Raw genomic sequence first — 20,702 nt, 5'->3', positions numbered from 1 at the left:
TTTCACATAGATTTCCCTATACTGGTGCAGAGTTCATTCATACATCTGACGGCAATCAAATTGACCATCAACTTTCCATTCTTAACTAATAAATGAATGGGTTTGGTTCTGATCTTAGTTTGTTGTTATTTTGTAGGCCAAATGACAATGATTGTGGGTCAGGTTGGCTGTGGAAAATCTTCTCTCCTTCTTGCTATCCTTGGTGAGATGCAAAACTTGGAAGGCAAAGTTCATTGGAGCCGGTAGGTTCTTAAGTAGCTTAGGCTACAATCCTTTCCTCACCTTCCAGTGAATAAGCCCCATTGACTATAATGGGGTGCAATTCTGAGTAGACATGTTTAGGATTGGGCTCTTAATGCCTTGAAAACAGCTTTCTGAAAAATGGGATTAGAACTTGGTTTTCAATGGAATAGTTGTCACCTTTGCCAATTACTTGGCGAACTGAATGTGACATAAAAGGTCTTCTTGACATCAAATGCAATTACAGGTGTCTTGAAAAATTGTTTGTTTTTAATTCTTGATACAAAGTTAGATAAAAAGTGATTACTATTACAGGCCAATGATTATTATTAGACCCTTATGATTCTACACTGCCCTTTTACTTTGGAAAAAACAAAACAACATCACTACAAATTTTGTCTGAAGTCCTAGCTCAGCTTCTCTTAGGCTACAATTCTATGCACACTTTTTTTGGAACGCAGCCCCATTGAACACAAATGCAACTTACATCTTAGTAGGCATACATAGGATTGCAGAATTAGGAGGTTGCCCTGCTCCATCATTCAGCTCAACGGCTGATCATCTGAAATGCCAGGCTGCTGGTGAAAGAACTATCATATGGCCTGTCACCAGGATGATCACGGACCAAATCAGTGAAGCCAAGTAAGAAGGGGCCATGTGACCATATTGCCACAGCAATGGGGATTGTCTCCCACCTATGTTCCAGCAGGACATCCTTGAAGTGGGTGGGATCAGAAGTAGGAGGGTGCAAAACTTGCCTGTAGGTATTTAAAGGTAGGCAAGCCAAGGGGGACTCCTCTGTGGCTCTTGGTGTACTCAGGAGGCTGGAGAACAGAGAGAGAGAGAGAGAGAGAGAGAGAGAGAGAGCAGTACTAACTTGTGCAGGAAACAGGCAGGCCAGTGGGCCCAAGCAGCATCCAGTGCAAGTTTGGGGCCAAAAGCGGCACAGCCCAAGGCAAGGGAAAACTTTTCCCCTCACCTTATGTTGTGCTGCAGCGGTCCCAATGGGTCTGTTCAGATCTGTTCCACTTGACACGATGGTGCAAATCTGAGCAGCCTGGGATTGCCCTGGGCCACCCGGGAATAGGGTTAGGATCTGGCAGTTATGGCCCCACCTCCTGCTCCCCACCCACCTATTCATGGTCCCCCTACCCCAAAACGCCTCCCCCCTGCCTCCACCCCACCCTCTGCATGGCCCCCCCAGACCCTGTGTCTGCCGAGCTCAGCAAATGCAACTCATCCTTTCCCTGAGGCCTGCATTGGCATGGGGATCTCCCCAACGAGTGGCGCAAAAGTGCTTTACCTCACTTTTGCAACACTCCCGGGCTGGCGCAGGGGACTTGCAAGGGCCCAAGTAGGATTGTGCCCAGAGTGAATTAAACCCTTTCCCTGTGATTGCTATGGCCAGGAGAAACAAGGGCTGCGTCCCATATTAGCCTTGTTTAATGATACTTGCAGCTGCTCCTTGTTGGGCCTTGAACCCCCTTTTTCTCAAACATGAAAGAGTCGGTCACTCATTCTCTGAGAAAAAGAGAGACCACACCAGCTGTGAGCTGTGCAGACAAAACAAATGGGAAAAACAGCTGGACAGCGGAGGAGCTTTGAAAGAACGTCATCAAACAAAACCTAGAGCAGCCCACTTCTTTTGGTGAGATTCTCATGAACTTTTGGGGGAAGTTGATTAATTCTCTTGAGACAGACTGGTTTTGATCAAAATGCGTCAAGAATGAACCCACTCTCTTTCCCACTTCTACCAGCTGTTCCCCCACCCCACCCCCCATCAATTTGGGCTGGTTACTCATCCCTGCTCCATGCATTCAGTGAACACCTAGGGGGAAAATAGGATCGTGCCCAATAGCCACTCCCCCAACATTCTGCAAGTTCAATGTTTGGGTAAAAGTGACTTGCAAGTAGGGCTCCTTCATGGAAGCAGGAGCTCTGATCTCTCAACTGTTCCTCATTGCATGTACATATACAGCTGCATGCACATAGAGCCCTTCACACAAACGGACATTAGCAGATGTAGCCAGCAGTCCCACTGATGTCAAGGGTGTAGTCAGCAGGCATCATCCCATTCCCACCTCACGTGTTATTTAAAGTGATGAGGGAGAGCATGAGAAAAGAGCCTTAGGGCCCAATCCTATCCCAACTTTCCAGTGCCAATGCAGCCCTACCAATGGGGAGTGTGCTGCATCCTGTGGTGGGGAGGCAGTTACAGAGGCCTCATCAATGTAAGGGAATATTTTTCCCTCACCTTGGGGCTGCATTGCGGCTGCATCAATGCTGGAAAATTGGATAGGATTGAGCCCTTAGTCTTGAAACAGAATGTGGCACAATTTGGCCTTCACAGAAAATGTAGGCAAGGCAGTAGAGGCCACACTCCTAATAAAAGCTTTCGGGGAAAAAGATTGAAATAATGCTCTATGGTAGTGGTTCCCAACCTGGGGTATGTGTACCTCCAGGGGTACTGGCCAGGACCTTTAGGGGTACTTGAAAAAGAATTGAATAATGGCGGGAAAAGTTAAGTCTGTATTATAATGCCTTGTGGGGCTGGCAAGGCAGAAGGAAGGCACCAGCTGAAAGCTCCAACAACTGCTGGTTTCTGGTCATCAATTTTGGTATTATCAGATATGGATCAGTAGTTGAAAACATACAAATGTTAAATAGGAACAACTATATATTAATTACAAAATATTCTACTAATATGAGGTATACATCGAAATGGGCTGCCAAGGGGTATGCAAGTGGAAAAAAAAGTTGAGAACCACTGCTCTATGGGATCCACTCCTCCATATATATAACTGAAAGTTATACATGCAAGAGAATTGAATTGTGCCTGGTTCTCTAAAATTGTGGGCAAATATCTGGATATATGAGCTGTCTGTAACCATAATCTTTAGTCAGCAGTTGGTGGCTTTTGTGCAATGAAGCCTATTTAGCTCCAGACAAATGTCTCATAGCAGGTTACAGGAGACAAATTGTGAGTGCAATACTAACTTGCGCTGGAACCACCAGGCTGGCTGGCCTGGACTGTATTCAGCACAAGGTAGGTACCAGCTGGAGGACAACATGGGGTAAGGGGATATTTTTTCGAGCCCAAACCAGCCCATGGGGCTACTCAGATCTGTGCCTGCTATTTCACAACCCATGTAAGGCAGGTTGGCCTGGGTTAGGATTTGGCCTGCACTGCTATGGCCGGTCCCATACTCCACCCATTCCTGATTCGCCCTCCCCCACTCAAAAATGTGCCCTTCTCGTCTCCTTAACAGCCTCCTGCCACCTTTTCCCAATCCCTCTCGCCTTGGCTGGTGCAAACTCAGCCTTTCTGGCACTGGATCTGGCCTTAGGGAGGTCACACCTCCATGCTGGTCAGATCAGGCCTTCATGCTGGCCTCTTCAACTCCTGTCTTGTCTCAGACATACTTTAAGGCACATTTCTGACACTCAGACACTGGCACAGGGCGTTTGCATCAGCTTAAGTTAAGTTATGGACCACACTATGCATGTATCATGTGTGAGTTGGCCACAGGCCTCATATTGTTGCACAAAATTTTCCTACTTAACACATCATTTTCACGATTGTGGTGTCTTTTGAGTTAATGAACATGAAACACATGATATCATATGTGTAAAATGTAACTTTGTTCTGGAAAACTAACAGATGGATTTAGAGATTTAGAGTTGAAAAATAAAATCAATTCAGCCCTGCTTTCAATTCTGTCCTTGTTTCCACTTGCTCAATATTTCACCATATTTTCAGTTTTATTTGAGTGCTAGAAACCTTTTTCCCCTAATAAATGAAGAATGGGACCTTTGGAAGTCCTATAATAGAAAAGATTGTACAAAGAGGCCTTATAGTTATACCTCAGAGACCTGATGTTTCCCAACCCTGTGTTGTAACTGACAACAAACATGGTTATGTTTTACTGATAATTTCAGACTACCTGACAGGGAGGCGATCGCAGAAGGATGCCTCAGGTATTACTAAATTAAATCCCACTGACTTTAGTTCCCTGACATAATAACCAAGGTTCTAATTCCTTTCATGATTCCTTTACCACATAATTCTGCATGCTTGATTTTAATGCCCACTGATCTTAAGAAGTAAGCATAGGGAGAGATAGGGGTTAGAAAAAATGCAAACAATGTCACAGAGGTGGATTGAGATTTTATACACACACACACACACACACACACACACACACTCATAGCCATTCGTGTGTGTGTGTCTCCACAAAATTCAAGAGAATGCACCCTGACCCCAAGGGTCTTATTATCTGAAACCTGACCATTGGAGACCCCTGCCTTAAGAGTTTAGAGGCTCTCCAGGTTGTATCCTGTGTTCAGGATCCAGAACTCTTGCACAAGAGGCTTTTTTCCTATCTGCTTTCTGTGTGCCTCAGTGCAAGGATTTATTGGCTCTATATAAGCCTCTGATTTAGTAATCCTTTGCTGAATGGGGAAATAATTTAGAATAACAAGAAACTCTTCCTTCCTAGGAGAAACAGGAGATGTACAGGAGAAACACTGTACATCTTCTGGTAATCTCGGAAATCTTGGAAATCTTGTGGTGTTGAGAATGGGCTATTATGAATCCATAGAGAAGAATTATCAAGCCACGTCTTGATTTTGACGGGATACTAGAATCTAATATTAGCAGGACTCCATTAATCAATGGTTTATATTATTATTATTATTATTATTATTATTATTATTATTATTATTATTATTTTATATATATATATATATATATATATATATATATATATATATATATATATATATATATGTATATGTATATGTATATGTATATGTATTATGTATGGTTTGAATGTTTTGCTTAAGCCAATGTTCTTTCTTTCCTCGTTCTAAAATTTCATTTCATGCTCCTGGGATTTCAGAGCCCATGTCCATATAAAAGCAATGTAATTGTCACTGCTGCTTTCTGTCCTCTTGAGTGTGTCTCCATTGGCCAGGCATGAGTTTCATCTTTTAAGCTGCCTGAGTTATGGCTTGTTGTGGTGATGTACTGTCAGATATATATCTCATCATTGCCGTTTGCATATGTGTGATCTTGACATGTTCTGTAATGAATCTGAGCTCTTCTCAGAAATGGGAAGGACACAAGGTTATGGGGAAGTTCAATATATGATAGTTTTCCAAACTGTTCAGAAATGTGGTGGAGGTCCTTGAAATAAGAAAAAATTATCAACAGGGCATAATGATTGACATCACAAAACCAGATTCTCAACTGGGCATAGCTAGTAGCAGTCATGTTCACAGGAAACCAGTTAGCATTGTATGATCATAAGACCGGAAAAGCAGCAAGTTATAGTGCTGAAAGGAAATGTAAATTTTACCTCAGTTCTTTCAAGGAGCTCTCTCCCTCTCCCAAAGCAATGACCTGCAGGGAAGGTTTGCTTGCCCTATCATATGGGTGACTAACCCAGGCCCTCAGGACTCACAAAACATTGGAGAGGGACACAGCTTAGTCATAAAGCACACTTGCATGCTGAAGGTCCCAGGTTCAATCTCTGGCATCTCCAACAGAAACGAGTATTCCTGCTTGAGACCCTGGAGAGTAACTTTCCGTGTTGACGATACTGAGGTAGATCGATCAATGGTCTGTTTCGCTGTGAGGCAGGTTCATATGTTCATGTGGGGCTTAAGAACCTAATCAGCAGAAGATATCTGCTGATAGGACCACCTGGAAACTCAAAATCTGGTAGACTCTCATAAAAATGATATCTGATCTCAAGGTCTCCATGCTGAGGCCCTGCAAGTTTGCAGGACTTGATGACATCTCATGAGGACATAAAAGATCCCTGTCTCATAGGATATTAGAAAAAGATAAGGGCCAACCCAGTGGGCACCTTGTTGAGAAAAATTGCTTTTGGAGCAGGTATCAGCTCCAAAATGGAGAATATGCAAAATTGGTCAGAATTTTTATCAATATCCTCCTCAGCTGCATATGAATTATGTTCAATTGACAAGATGGATTTCTTCCTGGGCTTCAATTTTGATTTATTTTTGTTTTTGACTGTTCCTAATCTGATGTGCACAATTTGCTCACCAAGTTGCTGTTATTTCTTTCCCAAGCACTAAAATATTGTTTACCATAACTTGCAGTGTAATTGAAACCGATTCTTCTTTTGAAGCAAGTCGGAGGTATTATTCTTGAATCTTCTTTAATCTCCACTTTTTGTACTCTACGACCGATCAATGCCTTGTTTCTTTACTATAGTTACAATAATTTGCTAGCATACATTAACTAGTAGATTTTTCTCAACATAGTGGTTTCCAGTCTTTGAGGGAAATGGGCTTATCCATCTGAATTCTGAACTTCTGGTCACATACATTTCTGACTACTTGTTACAGATGTTTAAGCTCCATTTTGGACTATGACTAGGCCAATCAAAGAGTTTTTATGCTGGAGGAGCAAACACTCCCCTTTATCCTTCACCGTGCAGATCCTGGTGAATGTCCTTCTTTCTTTGAGGGGGGAAAAGGGGAGAGCTGTGCAAATCAGATGTTCATATGACGCTCCCATATCATATGTGACATGTCCAAAGGCACACAAAACAACCACCTTCCTGAGACTGCTAGGGTGTTTTGTGTACCCTGACTTGAGCTCCAAGTGGAAGAGAGCTGAGATATAAATGAATAAGTAGTAAGAGAATAATTGGCTGCTCCTGCACCACATGAAGACTGAATAATTTGTAACTATCTGGACCCCTGTCAATAAATTGCTACTCACTCGTCCCTTGATAAATATGATTTGTAAGTATTGATCCTCCGTTCTTCTCATCTGCCTTGGCTCTTGGGTTGCTTCAAGGCCTAAGATGGACTGGAGTCACCAGTATTAAAGCAATCAGATACACCAATATAAAAGAAATCAGATAATGATAAAATTACCTGATGAAGAAAGAAAATGATATTGTATTTAAGTTTCATGTCAATGAAACTAAGAGTTTACCTGTAGTCTTGAATACATTGATCACTGAGCACAGGGGAGAGAAAAGAAATGAAAAAGTACCTCCCACAAAATGTGTAGGAAAATGGAAATAAATTTTCAGTATAAATGACGATTATGAGTGTACGGATCTGAATGTGAGGGATTTTAGTTTTTGAAAAACTGTCATTTCCAGAGTTATGACATTTGCATTTTGAATCAAGACCCAACATTTGATGCCCAAGCTCCATTTGGATAACAATGTCGGCATCTTAGTTGTAAGATTCCAAATGACAAAACTCTGATTCTGTTGTTGGAACTGGAGTTTAGCCAAAGGTTCATGATTCTGATTTCAGTGATTAAAATTCACAGACGTTTATTGAATTTGAATGCAATTTCATTTTAGCTCCAACGAATAGCACAAGTTGCAATGGCTGGGAACCACTGTGTTATCCAATATCTGATAACTTAAGGGAAATTATTAACATAGTATAACAAGTTTTTGGTTTTCTAAATTCTTAAAATATGGAAACTGGGGGGGGGGGATACATCCAATGCTTCTAACCATTAGTCAGTATTTCCCAGCACCCATGTCTCTTTTTATCAAGTCACAGGTAGCTACCACTGAAACTTGCAGAGAGTCTAATCAGATAAAACCCAACACAGTACTTACAAAAATGTCAATGGTGATTAGTGGTGAATGAATGTCTGCAAATATTCAAATAGGCTATGACATGTCCAAATTCACCAATCAAATGTTCAATCAGAAATGTCAAATTCAGCATTGAAATCTATCTTCAACATTCAAAAGCTTTAGACTTACTGGCATCTCTTGATGGTATAGTATTTATCTTGGCTGGTTTCAGATATGGGCAGCCCAACCAGACTGATGCAGCCATGCTCCCGGAATGCATGTTGTATTCACAGGGAGCAATCCCAGAAGTTGGGATAAGGGGTAAGAGAACACTTGCATCAGCAATTTTGTTGGTGCAGGTTCAAGTTGGTGCAAGTTCAAGTGGGCTTGGGACAGTGAATTGAGATCAGAAAGGGGAATAGGATATTGGTGGCACCACTGCCACTGATACCACCCCCTTCTTAGCCTCACTTTGTCCCACCCCTCCCCAGTCTCCATCCAATTCCTCCCTCTCCCACCTCCTGTCCTCCCCCTATGCTGACATACCAGTATTGGGGGTCATTGGCGGAACACTTGTGGCAGCAGCTTAGCTGCACTGAATGTTGTGTTTCGTTTTGTGATGGCCGTAAAGTGCACTGTGCCACTGGAACACAAGTTCTGGCAGCACAGCAGCCCAATAGGATTGGGCCCAATTTCTCATAAATTATCTCATGCTAATCATTACACATAATGTTTAGTGCTGACCGAGGCGCAATACCATTGCATAATATTGATCAAATGCAATCAGACTTTAAAAAAAAACACCATTAGATGTCCACTGTTATCAAACACTATTGTATGCCAATAATCAAATACTATAAAATAGAATGTGCTAGTGGTTTTCAAACTGTTATCTCAGGAATCCTGGGTTCTTTGGACGCTTATGGGAGGTTGTTAATGAGAAGATTAAAAATGATGAAGAAAGCTCTCCACAAGACAACTTGCCCACCATATTGACTTCCTCTGCAGTGTGCAACCACAGGGGATCCAGATTCTTGCTGCTACTTGTGCAGTGTGTAGAGTCCATTCTGTCAAACTCCTGGACAGAATGCAGGACATTCAGAGGCAGGCCATGCTCTCCTACTTCAGAATGCCAGATGCAAGGGAGGGCACCAGGATGCAGATCTCTTGTTATCTGGTGTGCTCCCTGGGGCATTTGGTGGGCCACTGTGAGATACAGGAAGCTGGACTAGATGGACCTATGGCCTGATCCAGTGGGGCTGTTCTTATGTTCTTACTGTCAGAATATAGGTTGTGAGCCTTTTTCACTGCACATTGCCTCTGCTGATCAGTGAGAAAAGGACACCTTTTGGTTAATCACAGAGTTAATTAATCACAGGGGGAAAACACCAGGGCAGAGAATGGGTGCTCCTCTAACATAACTGTTTCCTTCAAAGCTTTCCCTTTCCCACTTGCACTCTGGTTACTCTAACAGCTGCTTTTCTTTTGTGTGCTTCTTTGTATGCGTGTCTTACCACTGTCAGTGCACAGTTGCAAAACTCTGTCCAAAAGAAGCTGCCTGCCCACTGCCTCTAATCTAGCTATGTTCTCATCTTCCATCAGGAATCGCTACTCGGTGGCTTATGCAGCCCAGAAACCCTGGCTCCTGAATGCAACTGTGGAGGAAAACATTATCTTTGGGAGCCCATTTAATAAACAGAGGTAATGTGCAAATGCCTACACTACAACAGCAAAAGTCCCTAGGCTTCTTACTCCTCTCTCTGGTAAGGCTAGAAGACACAGTGGCGTGCAGATGAGAGGCTACAACACTTCATAGAGGGAATTTTTCGCATGAAAACAACTTAGCACTTAGTTCAAAATGGATGGGCAGCTCATTCAATACAATTTTGCATCTAGTTATTTTTCCTGATCTTTCAACAGGTATAAAACCGTCACAGATGCGTGCTCCCTACAGCCTGATATTGATCTCTTGCCCTTTGGGGATCAGACAGAAATCGGAGAAAGGGTAAATCAAGAATCAAGAAATGATTACTCTAGTTTGGCCTCACTGAACCCATTAATGAAGCTGTTTTCAGTGAGCTTCAGTGAAGCTGTTTTCATCAACCTGAGTTGCCTCCTCGGTAGAAATCTCCTTGAGATTCACAGTTTTTGCTGTTGTCCTGCTTTTAGCTTCCACATTCTGCAGATCAGACTGACTGCTGTCATCCCCATTCTCTACCACTGTGGCTGCCGCAGGTTCCTCACCATGACAGTGCATGGCTTCCGCAGCTCTGAAAGACCATGGAAATAGGGTCTGCTGGACCCCAAAGTTTAGAGGCTTCCTCAGGCAGTTCCAGGGCAGGCATCTTTCAAGAATTTGAGGGGGGGGATGAGACTTTGAGGAATGTGGTGAGGCAGCCATGCGTAAGCTCAGTGACTTGTCAGAAGACGGGATTTATGACCTACTGGTTGTTTGGGGTTATTTTATTCCCTGACAAATATTTCCATGATTCCAACACTCTCTAGGTTTGACTATCAATGGTCCTAACTGTACAACAAATTGTTTAATGCAGTGGTTCTCAAACTGTGGGTTCATGACCCACCATTTTTGGTGGTTTATGAAACTGACAGGGCCGATTAGGTGATATGCATCAGGGGTTAAACAAGCTGCTACTTCGGGAGGGGAGGAAGCACTGCTGTTCAATCACCAATACAGCCGAACCCCTTGGCATTTATAAATCAGGCAGTAGCCTTTATGGCCTTTGAAAAGATTGAGAACTACTAGATTAAAAAATATTGAAGATTTTTTTAAATTTTGGGGTCTTTTTTTAAACCTTTTTTAAAAAAGTTTTGAAAAGTAGACATTTTTCAAAGTATAGTCAATAAAAACATCACTGTGTTTATTCCAGAGACTGATGCGGTCTGTTTTGTTCATTAGGGAATTAACTTAAGTGGGGGCCAGCGGCAGCGCATCTGTGTTGCTCGAGCACTCTACCAAAACACCAACATTGTCTTCCTGGTGAGCTGGTTTTTATATCTTAAAAAGGACACAGCATGACCCTTTCTTCCTCTCCCCTTTTTTTGGTATTTAAGTTTCCAGCCATTTATTCAGACTGAAATTAACACTCAAAACTCCGCTTGGAATTCTTGGGAAAAGGTGGCATATTTGGTTATTGACATTTTGATGCTTGACTCTGAATTTCCCTGTTGAAAGCAAAAGTGAACTCTAATCCATGAGAGCCTCTGCGATAATATATTGGCTACTTTTTGAGGTGCCACAAGACTGTTGGATTTTAACGCTACAGTGTAACATCAGGAAATCTCCCTATCATCACTTAGATGTAGAGAAGTGGTTCTCAAACCGGTGGATTGCAACCCACTAGTTCATGCAAAGGGCTGCACAGGGCTCCCTGCACCTCCTGAAGCCTCCAGCAGCCCTACCTATGTTAGTGAAAGCACCCCCTTGCCTCCCCTTAGCAATGTGATCCTGCGGATCATGTCACTGCCCTTGCCCCTCTCCTGCAAAGACTTACTTAGGGAGTACTTAGGGTGTAAATCTCCCTAAAAGTTTGAGAATTACTGCTGTAGAACACAAAGCAGTCTACACATTAAGGCAGAGCTGTTGTCATGCAGCAGGTCAGGGTGTGTGCTGTGAACCAAGAACCTTCTGGCTCAAATCTTCACTCAGCCATGAAATTCCATGGGGAATTTTAATCAGGACCATAGCAAGACAGAAAAGGGTTAAAAGGCTCTGCTTCATGCATTGCGATCCTGATCACAAATAGGAACCCAGTACCTATTTTAATAAAAAAATTAAAAATGGAGGGCTATACTACACATCTAATGTAATAAAGTAGTGTGGCCTTGGACAAGAGATCACCTGTTCATAGCTCAGCCAATATTTGAATGGAGGTATGGGTTCATTGTTCCCTTCCTGTGCACCATAATCCTGATCCTGATTGCTCCTCTTTAAGTAAAGCTGGGGGAGGAACCAAACTATGCAATCAACATATTGTGTAGTTTGCCCCTCAAGTCAAAACTAAGCAGAATTCCTTGTGTAGATGGAACCCTCATCAGATGACATTGAAAGGTCCAGCATTATGGCTTGTCTGAGAACAATAAAGATGAGATCAGCAGAGTCCTTGTCTTCATGTCGGCCCCTAACTGTAATAAACAGAATCAACTTTTAGTTGGCTGGTTTTTTATGAGATATTTATTGTGAACAAGTCAAATCTAATTTCTGATGTGCTTTTTCTTTCTGTATCATTTTAGGATGATCCATTTTCTGCTTTGGATATTCACTTGAGTGATCACCTAATGCAAGAGGGTATCCTGAAGTTCCTCAAGGATGACAAAAGGACACTTGTATTGGTGACTCACAAATTGCAGTACTTGCCACATGCTGACTGGGTAAGAAAGCACTTGCCAGTATATTATTTCCAGTGTAGAATGTTATTTATTTGTTATCACATCTATTGGTTTTTCATGATGGAACTTAACCGTAGACCATGTACATAGTAGCTCCCCAGCAGTCTTCCTCCAGACACTGACCAGAACCAGACCTACTTAGCTTCAGCAAGATGGCTGCATTATGTGTCCTCAGACCATAACCTAGATTGTCCTGCTGGATTAGATCAAACTAGATCCATCTGGCTTAGCACTGTGACTCCAACATCATTCAGCCAAGTGCCCACAGGATGCTTGCATGCAGAGCAGAACAGAAATAGCCATTCCCTGTCTAGTCATTTTTTTCCAATACCTTATAAACAGGAGTGGAACCTCCATATTGAGAAGTCTTTCTACTTCTTGTACTTAACTCCAAATGATAGACTTGTCCTGCATGAATTTCTGACTTCTCTTTCAAAAATATCTAAAGTAGGGACTATCACCACATTAGTTATGTGTTGCAAGCAAATTTGGGCTGTAATCCTATCCACATTTACCTGTTAGTAAGCCCCATTCATCATAATGGGGCTTATTTCTGAGTATACATGTGTAGGATTGGGCTCTAGTTCTTTTATCTTGTCCTCAACCTGTTATCAGTCAAATGTCAGTGGACATTTCTTCTGAATTCTAATATTCTGAGAAAAAGAAAAAAAGCATGATTTCTCTTAATATATTTGCTTAACCCAATTCATAATATTTGGATCACTCTCAGATCCTTGTTAGACTGTCTTTTTATTAATTCAGATGTTATGAATGGACTATAATTTACACATTTGATCCCTCACCTGTGCAATCCTATGCACATTTTCTCAGAAGGAAGCCCCACTGTGTTTAATGGGGCTTACTCCCAGAAAAGTTTATAAAATTGCAGTCTTACTTGATGTTGGTTGAGGGTATCATGGAAGACCATGTACAGGAGACATACTTCCATGAAAAGGGATTTCTGCGTTTTCAGTGCTTCTTTCACATAGAAATAGCTGCCCTCTGTAAGTTCTGCCCTCTGCCACTATCACTCATATGAGTGACAAATTACAGGCATGCATTGCTTAAGGACTTTCTGCCTAAGGACAGACTGCATATAGCTTGCAGCAGAGTGTCTGTTTACACAGCAAAGAGTCTTTTAATGCAAAGAGGCAATCAGTCTTCAGTAGCCTGCACAATGAGTGTCTGGCAGGGGGTGTCTGTTTACCCAACAAAGGCACTGGATTAGACTGAATGTTCACTTAAAGATGGGGATCCAAGAACACCTGTACAGGGGTGAAGGCTGATCTATAACTAATAAATTGATCCTGAGCTTCAGGGTGCATTGTTGGGTTCCAAGTCAACTCTAAAATAGGTTGGTAATAAACATTTTGCCTGAAAATTGCTTTCAAATAGATTATCCTGCTTTCTTCTCACTTGTTGCCTCCTGTCATGGACAGTTGTGATACTTGCAGGAGTCATAACTAAGTAATGGTGTAGATGTAGAGACTCTGAATGACATGAACAAAAGTTGCATGCCACCTCAGGGTTATTATAGGGGTCTGGTGTGCCAGTTTAGTGCATTCCTCCCTCACAAACTGTGTGCTCATTTCCTGGTAGTCTGGAATCACAGAACAATTAGAAAGTCAGGTGGGCCTTTAGGAGCTACCCATCATACCATAAACTGTTGGATGCGGAATTTCAAGTGGAGTGCATTGCAAAAAAACTAGAGCAAAATAGCTCCTTTTGTTCAAAAGTTATGGCCAAAAAACCAAAAAGAAAAAATGCATGGAGCCCTATGGAAAGTGAAAGTGAGCTGTATCGTACATTTACTCGTGAGTAGGCATACTTGCCATAGTCCGTTGGAAAGGGTAGGCTGAGAGGAATCCAGTGACACCAGAATGGTCCCAATCGAATGAAGGCATCCCCCCAAAAACACCCAAGAAGGAGATCCCCACTCCCTCCCAGCTGCGAGTCTATTGAGTCCGAAGCGAAGCCACGTGGCCACGTTTACTCATGAGTAGGCAAACTTGCCTTAGTCCATCAGAAAGGGCAGGCTGAGAGGACTCCAACAATGTCAGAATGGTCCTGATCCAATGAATGCAGTCCCCAAAAACACAAAAGGGAGAAGGAGGTTCCTCCCTCCCAGCTGCGAGTCTATTGAGCCCTATGGAAAGCGAAGCAACCTCATGGTCACATCGCGTTTACTCGCGAGTAGGCAGACGTAGGCAGACGTAAGCGAGTAGGCAGACGTGCCTTGGCAGATGTGTCAGGCCAGGCAAAGGGGAATGTGAGGACACCAGAATGGCCAGATGGAACTTGAGCACAACAAATGCTCCAGAAGGCAGCCTCCCCCACCCCCCACCCCCACTAAAAAGGACACAAAAAGAGGCTTGAACTGGTAAAGGGAATGTTTTCTATTTTGCACTTGCAAAGTTAGGTGGGTCTTTGTACTGATATGCTAGAAATAGAAGAACTTTAAACTGGGTACTAGGGAGGGCTGGAAATCTCACTGCTTCTTTTTGGGGGTTGTTATTGCAGGCAGACTACAGAGAAAATTCACTTGGTGGAACAGGAGTGGCTCACCCTTATTTAAATATTTCTTTTATTTTAATTTAATCATTTATAATTGTTTATTTTAATTTGCTTGATGATGTCACTTCTGGCCATGACATCACTTACAATGAGTACTGGACAGATTGTCATTCTAAAAAATGGGTCCCAGTGCTAAAAGTCTGAGAACTGCTGCAATAAGGTGTTAGTAAGTTGACACGGGTGTGTGACTCTACAAGTTTTCAAAATCACTAAAATCAGAATTTGGAGAAATAATACCATCAAGTTATATATCAATCAATGCGTAATTTCATGCAGAATGCAATGAAACAAACTACATTGAAATATCTGTGTTCTAACAAAAGGTACAGCCAAAAAACCAGTGGGGGCGGGGCGATGGTACATCACCACACCCACCACCTGGGGTGTTGCCCCACCCACTGAATGGGGTGACGCGCAGGCGTCCCGCACCAGATGACGCGAATCCTAGTGACGCCACTGATTGTGCATTAAACCTCTGAATCATGAGAAGCTAACTTATAGATCAGTGAGGCCAAATTTCTAAGGCAGCAAGTAATGCTTATCTAATTCTCCTCTTTCCTAGATCATTGCCATGAAGGATGGAACGGTGCTTCGAGAAGGGACACTGAAGGATATCCAAACTAATGATGTTGAACTGTATGAACATTGGAAAACCTTGATGAATCGCCAAGACCAGGAATTAGAAAAAGTAATAACAAACCTCAGAGGTGACAATTTAAACTGAGGGGGCTGACCGCACAGGAATTGGGCGTTCTTCCCATGTTCAGACAACTGAGCATTGACTTTCCTCTCTTGAGAGCAGGGGCAGAATGGTCAACCAAGCTTTGACAGCTTATGAGGTCAACTTTGTGCATTTGCAAAACTCCACTGCAGGTAACTGCACAGATGACCACATGATAATTATAGTAACAGATAAGCAACCTGCCCATCCTGTGCTTTCTTCCCACTCCTCTGTTTTCATAGTGCTGTGTTTTTTGAAAAATACTTAACTGAGTGGAATCAGGCACAAGGTATCATTCCTGTCTTTAGCAAATAAACTATAGTATCTTGCGTTCTAACTAGTCCTTGCACAAAAAGTTACATATTTAACATCTTGATGACAGGACATGGAGGCTGACCAAACTGCTCTGGAAAGAAAGACTCTCCGAAGAGCAATGTACCCAAGAGAATCCAAAGCTCAGCTGGAGGATGAGGATGAAGGTATTGGCGATAAATAATGCTTACTTGTTTACTTACTTTTCCCTGTCTGTTTAAGAAAAATGAATGAATGAGCATCATGAAGTCTTAGGATCAAATCCTATCCAATTTTCCAGTCCTGATGTAAGTGTTCCGAAGGGATGTATGCTGCATCCTGTGGTGGGAAGGTAGTTATGGAGGCCTCCACAAGGCCTCCCCACATTTGTTCCCTTGCCTCAGAGCTGTTCAGCACTCTTGCTTTTCAGCACCGGTGCTGGAAAGTTGGATAGGATTGGGCCCCAGTGGCATAGCTAAGGGGGTGCAGGGGGTAGCTGTTGCACCGGGCAACAAGCTTTAGGGGGGCAACAAGCTGAGCTTGACACTAGTGGCCAAAATTGTGAAAAAATTTGGTATGTACAAATAATACCATCATGTTGTATATCATTGGAAAGGTAATTTAATGCAGAATGCAATGAATCAAACCCCATTGGAATATCTGTATTCTATCAAAAGTTATGGCCAATTAACCAGAAAACAAAAATGCAACTGCCTTATGGAAGTTTTTTAAACTCAAAACTGACCCATGAGACTGATTGTTCTGAGAGCCAATGAGATGTTGTTATGATACAGCATGGAACCAATAAGGTGTTAATATGAGTCAGCTCTCATTTCCATGTATCATAACGCAGCTACTCCTGTTAACTGGTAAAGAGGCACTTTTTCAAGTGGTGTTCCTCTTATATTTAGCAGGGGGAGAATAACCATCCCAGCACAGTGTCTCTAACCAATAAGGGGCACACTTTTTATTTATTTACTTATTTTGTCATGGGGGGGGGGGTACAAAATCTTTTTTGATCCCAGGTAGCATATAGATGCCTTAGCTATACCACTGGGTGGGGAGAGGTCGCAGATCAAGTGGGTGGTGAACTGCTGGGGGGGGGGAGGCAGGTTTCCCCCCAATTTGCACTTTTTAAAAAGCTCAGGTGTGATGTCACTTCTGGTTGTGACATCACTTCTGGGGCATCATTTTGGGCTCTGCACCAGGCTACACGTTAATTAGCTACACCACTGTTGGGCACTTATTCATTCATAGATGAATACTTGGGTCTCACTAATAAGATTACACAGGCCAACACACATTTTGCTTTCTTAAGATTACACCATTTTATTACCATTACACCTCATGAGGAAGCTGCTTGAACCATTCACTAATGAGGCTATACTGTATCTCCAAAACTAGATGTGATCGGGCAAAACGGATGCCATTTTTGGAATCGGCGTAAACCACCAAACCACCATAAACCCAAACCACCATAAAGTTTGGGAAAAACTTTTCTGACCCTCAATTTTGTAGGCCTGTGCTATCAAAATTGTTAATTAAAAGTGCTTCTGCAATAGCTAAATTTTGGTGCACAAGTGATCACATTCTGAAGACTAGAATAATCTGAAAATGGAACATTTTTGTACTTCTCTTCATCAGAACTCAAGATGTCTGCCTCTTTACAGTAGCCACCATTCCATCCCTGAGCAAACCAAGATATAAATGGAAGAAATGTTGAGCTGAGAGAGTTCTAAATCAGCTTTGAATTAGAGGAGTGGGGAATTTGCAGTAGTAGCCAGGAAGTAAAAGAAATGATCAGCAACTACCTCTAATTAAGCTAAAAGCAATTGGCAAAATGAATCCTTGCCAGCTAAACAGAAATGTCTTGCCAGGCTTTCAAAAGAAGCTTAAGTGAATCTCTAGGTTCTTACCTTCATAATCTATACTTATGAATCAACTACTGCATACACCTTAGGCTTTATGACTTCTGCATACAAACTTGGGTTGTGCACCCAGGGTCTACGCAGGAAGGATCCATTGCCTGAGCAAAGAGATTATGGTGGGACAAAATGGAGGCATTTTCAGTTTTCTTCAGCCCTACCCTGTGTTATCAGCCTATATTTGTTATTTATTACATTAATGCTCTGCCACCCGGGGTTGATTGTCATTCAAGGAAACACCAAGCTATTATACCAGTTGAAATTATACTGTAGAAAGGATCTGTATACTTATTTATGTGTCTCTATAAGAACTGGTTCACAAATGTATTCGTGTGTTGCTTTCATATACTTGACCACTGTATACCACTGATGGTAGCTAAAGCTGATCATGTGAACTGAATTCATTGAGAAGCATCATGTTGGAAGTAATATGAATTATTCCCTGTGGTGTTATATCTGTGGTGGCTCATTCACATATTCAATTTCACTCAATATTAATTGTCAAGAGATGAGAATGAGCAGTCCTTAAACTGCCAGCATAACTGGGTCTATACAGGTAAATCCTTTCCATGTTTTTGGAATGCCTTGTGATTAGAATACGAAGGGCAGGCTTACCGACTTGTTTAATTTGTGATCTGTCAGAGGAGGAAGAAGAGGAAGAGGACGATGATGATATGTCGACAGTAATGCGGTTCAGGACAAAGATGCCATGGAGAACGTGCTGGCGATATCTCACCTCTGGAGGGTTTTTCCTGCTTTTCCTTATGATCTTCTCTAAACTTTTGAAGCACTCGTTCATGGTTGCCATTGATTATTGGCTGGCACAGTGGACATCAATGAACCAAAGCCAGAACTTGTGTTCCATGGAGGAGCCTGCTAGAACGGTAGGCCAAAGTTTATAGGAAATCCTGTAATCCTGTGGGACAAAGTAAATGTACTAGGATTACATTGGTAGCAAGGGTGTGGGAAGGCAAGTATCAAACCACCTTCTTCTGCAGATATGGATGGAAGAGAAACCTAAATAAAATAAATATACAGCTTAAATATTACATTCAAAATTCAGATTTTGATCACTGAATTTTATGATCTCAACATGTATATTTTGATAATATCCAACATGCTGATTTGAGTGGAATTTTTTTCCTCTCCCCATACTAATCTCAGCACTAAAGTTATAATCTGGTTTAGCACTTCAGTGGCGCTCCCACAGAAACGCACAGCGGATCACGAAACAGAGTTATAGGTCACAAACTTCATTTTTTCCACAGTGCTATAAAAACATCCAATTAATTCAAATAGGAAGTGCCTAGAATATTCAAGCAGAAGTCTTTTGGAACTAAGACCCAGCAGCTGGTGTGAGCTGTTGATATAAGCATGTATTTGAGGGTGTTTCATAATCAAAGGAAAATGATATTTCTTCCCAGGATTAAAAAGTTGTCCTCTTCTTATTGTAATAGACTTGCTATGTAGCAGTGTTCAGCATCCTTAGTGGTGTGGGGATTCTGCTTTGCCTTGTCACGTCCTTGACCGTTGAATGGATGGGCCTCACAGCAGCTAAGAACCTTCACCATAATCTCCTCAACAAAATCATCATTGGACCAATACGGTACTGAGAAAATGAAAAGAGTATGTAGTTTAGTCCAAAAATCAATCCTTTCCATTAAGCCTTTTTTCCCCTTTCATCCAACAGATTCTTTGACACCACACCCTTGGGTCTGATTCTGAACCGCTTTTCTGCTGACACAAATATTATTGATCAGGTGAGCTCCTCAGTTCAGTCTTTCCCAGGATAAAGATGGTGCAGCATTTTCACTAAAAGTACACCCTGAGCAGACACATGTCCGCTCAGGAGTAAATCTCAGAAATGGTCTGCAATCCGCCACGGTAAGTCCCAGGCCAATGATGTGAAAGCCATTTCAATGTTTGGCAGGCTGTGGCCCCTAGCACAAATGTCCGTAGGCCATGAGAGGGCAACAGCAGCCCACTGAACCTGTTCTGTCCTCTGCTGGAGCAGGTAGGAGAGGGCCATGCCCAAGGCATGAGGGGGAAGATCTCAGTGGTAGCTGCTGTCACTGAGATCCTATTCTCCCTTCCCTGCCCAGAGCCACCCCTAGAATCTTCTCAGGCTTACACCAGGAAAAGAGCTGGTCTGGTGTAAGTCTGAGAAGACCCACCGAAGACCAGGTGGGTGGGTGATGTACTGTGGAGAGGGTGGTGGTGTAGTGGTTTGGGAGATGGACTCAGACCTGGAAGATCAAGGTTCGAATTCCTCCTCAGCATGAAGCTTCCTGGGCGACCTTGGGCCAGTCACTTTTTCTCAGCCTCACCTACCTCACAGGGTTGTTGTGAGGGGAAAAAGGAGGGGAGCAACTGTGTATACCGCCCTGAGCTCTTTGGAGGAAGGGCGGTATAAAAATGTGATAGAGAGGTATGTAAAAAAAGATTCTACTTGCCTTTCCTGGGCTATCTGGTCCCTCCCCAGTCCATAATATACAGTGCATACTCTGTCAGCTGTATTGCACACTCTTGGGTAGTGTGAGATAGGACTCTAGGAGACTGTGGTATAAAATCAAAATTTCACTGGTTCATATCGCACCTCTGCCATGAACATGCTATCTTGCCTTAGGTGAACCATTTGCTCTCAGCCTCTACTGCAGTGGTAAAAAAGTTCATTCACACAAAGAAGCTTGGGACAGTTTTGCTTTCCAGACATGTTTGGATTCTGGGACATGGTCTGAAGGCACTTGATGGCTGAAACCTTGCTAGAGCCAAGCAGGTTTGACTCTGGTCAGTGTTTAGAGAGAAGAATTCTTGGAGACCCTGTTGTACCTCCCTGAGTTACATCATGGATGAAAGGCAGGATATAAGTCTAACAAATAAAATAGTGCATCTATCAGCATGTCATTATAATGATTGGAACAGTGGACTGTCATAACGTTTCGGAACTATCTTTGGTGC

The 20,702-nt window shown here is 42.5% G+C and overlaps 1 protein-coding gene across 5 annotated transcripts in view; it reads left to right on the top strand.

Annotated features, from left to right (window-relative positions):
- ABCC9 (ATP binding cassette subfamily C member 9) overlaps positions 1 to 20,702 on the top strand; it is a 79,180-nt gene that overhangs the window by 32,098 nt on the left and 26,380 nt on the right. For 2 of the 5 annotated variants that reach the window (XM_066633335.1, XM_066633336.1), the window contains exons 17-27: positions 137 to 242; positions 6,370 to 6,408; positions 9,429 to 9,527; positions 9,747 to 9,831; positions 10,744 to 10,824; positions 12,078 to 12,215; positions 15,370 to 15,495; positions 15,911 to 16,007; positions 18,387 to 18,628; positions 19,202 to 19,350; positions 19,435 to 19,504. In XM_066633335.1, the coding sequence (XP_066489432.1) occupies positions 137 to 242; positions 6,370 to 6,408; positions 9,429 to 9,527; positions 9,747 to 9,831; positions 10,744 to 10,824; positions 12,078 to 12,215; positions 15,370 to 15,495; positions 15,911 to 16,007; positions 18,387 to 18,628; positions 19,202 to 19,350; positions 19,435 to 19,504 (1,232 nt within the window). Of the gene's footprint in view, positions 1 to 136; positions 243 to 4,179; positions 4,219 to 6,369; positions 6,409 to 9,428; positions 9,528 to 9,746; positions 9,832 to 10,743; positions 10,825 to 12,077; positions 12,216 to 15,369; positions 15,496 to 15,910; positions 16,008 to 18,386; positions 18,629 to 19,201; positions 19,351 to 19,434; positions 19,505 to 20,702 lie in introns of all 5 variants that reach the window. The other 3 variants (XM_066633337.1, XM_066633339.1, XM_066633338.1) reach the window with 2 other exon arrangements.

The sequence above is a fragment of the Tiliqua scincoides genome, chromosome 7 (genome assembly GCF_035046505.1).
Source record: "Tiliqua scincoides isolate rTilSci1 chromosome 7, rTilSci1.hap2, whole genome shotgun sequence".
In the NCBI taxonomy this organism is placed as follows: domain Eukaryota; kingdom Metazoa; phylum Chordata; class Lepidosauria; order Squamata; family Scincidae; genus Tiliqua; species Tiliqua scincoides.
Note: the sequence above shows the minus strand (reverse complement) of the source record. Positions and strands in the feature narration are given on the sequence as shown.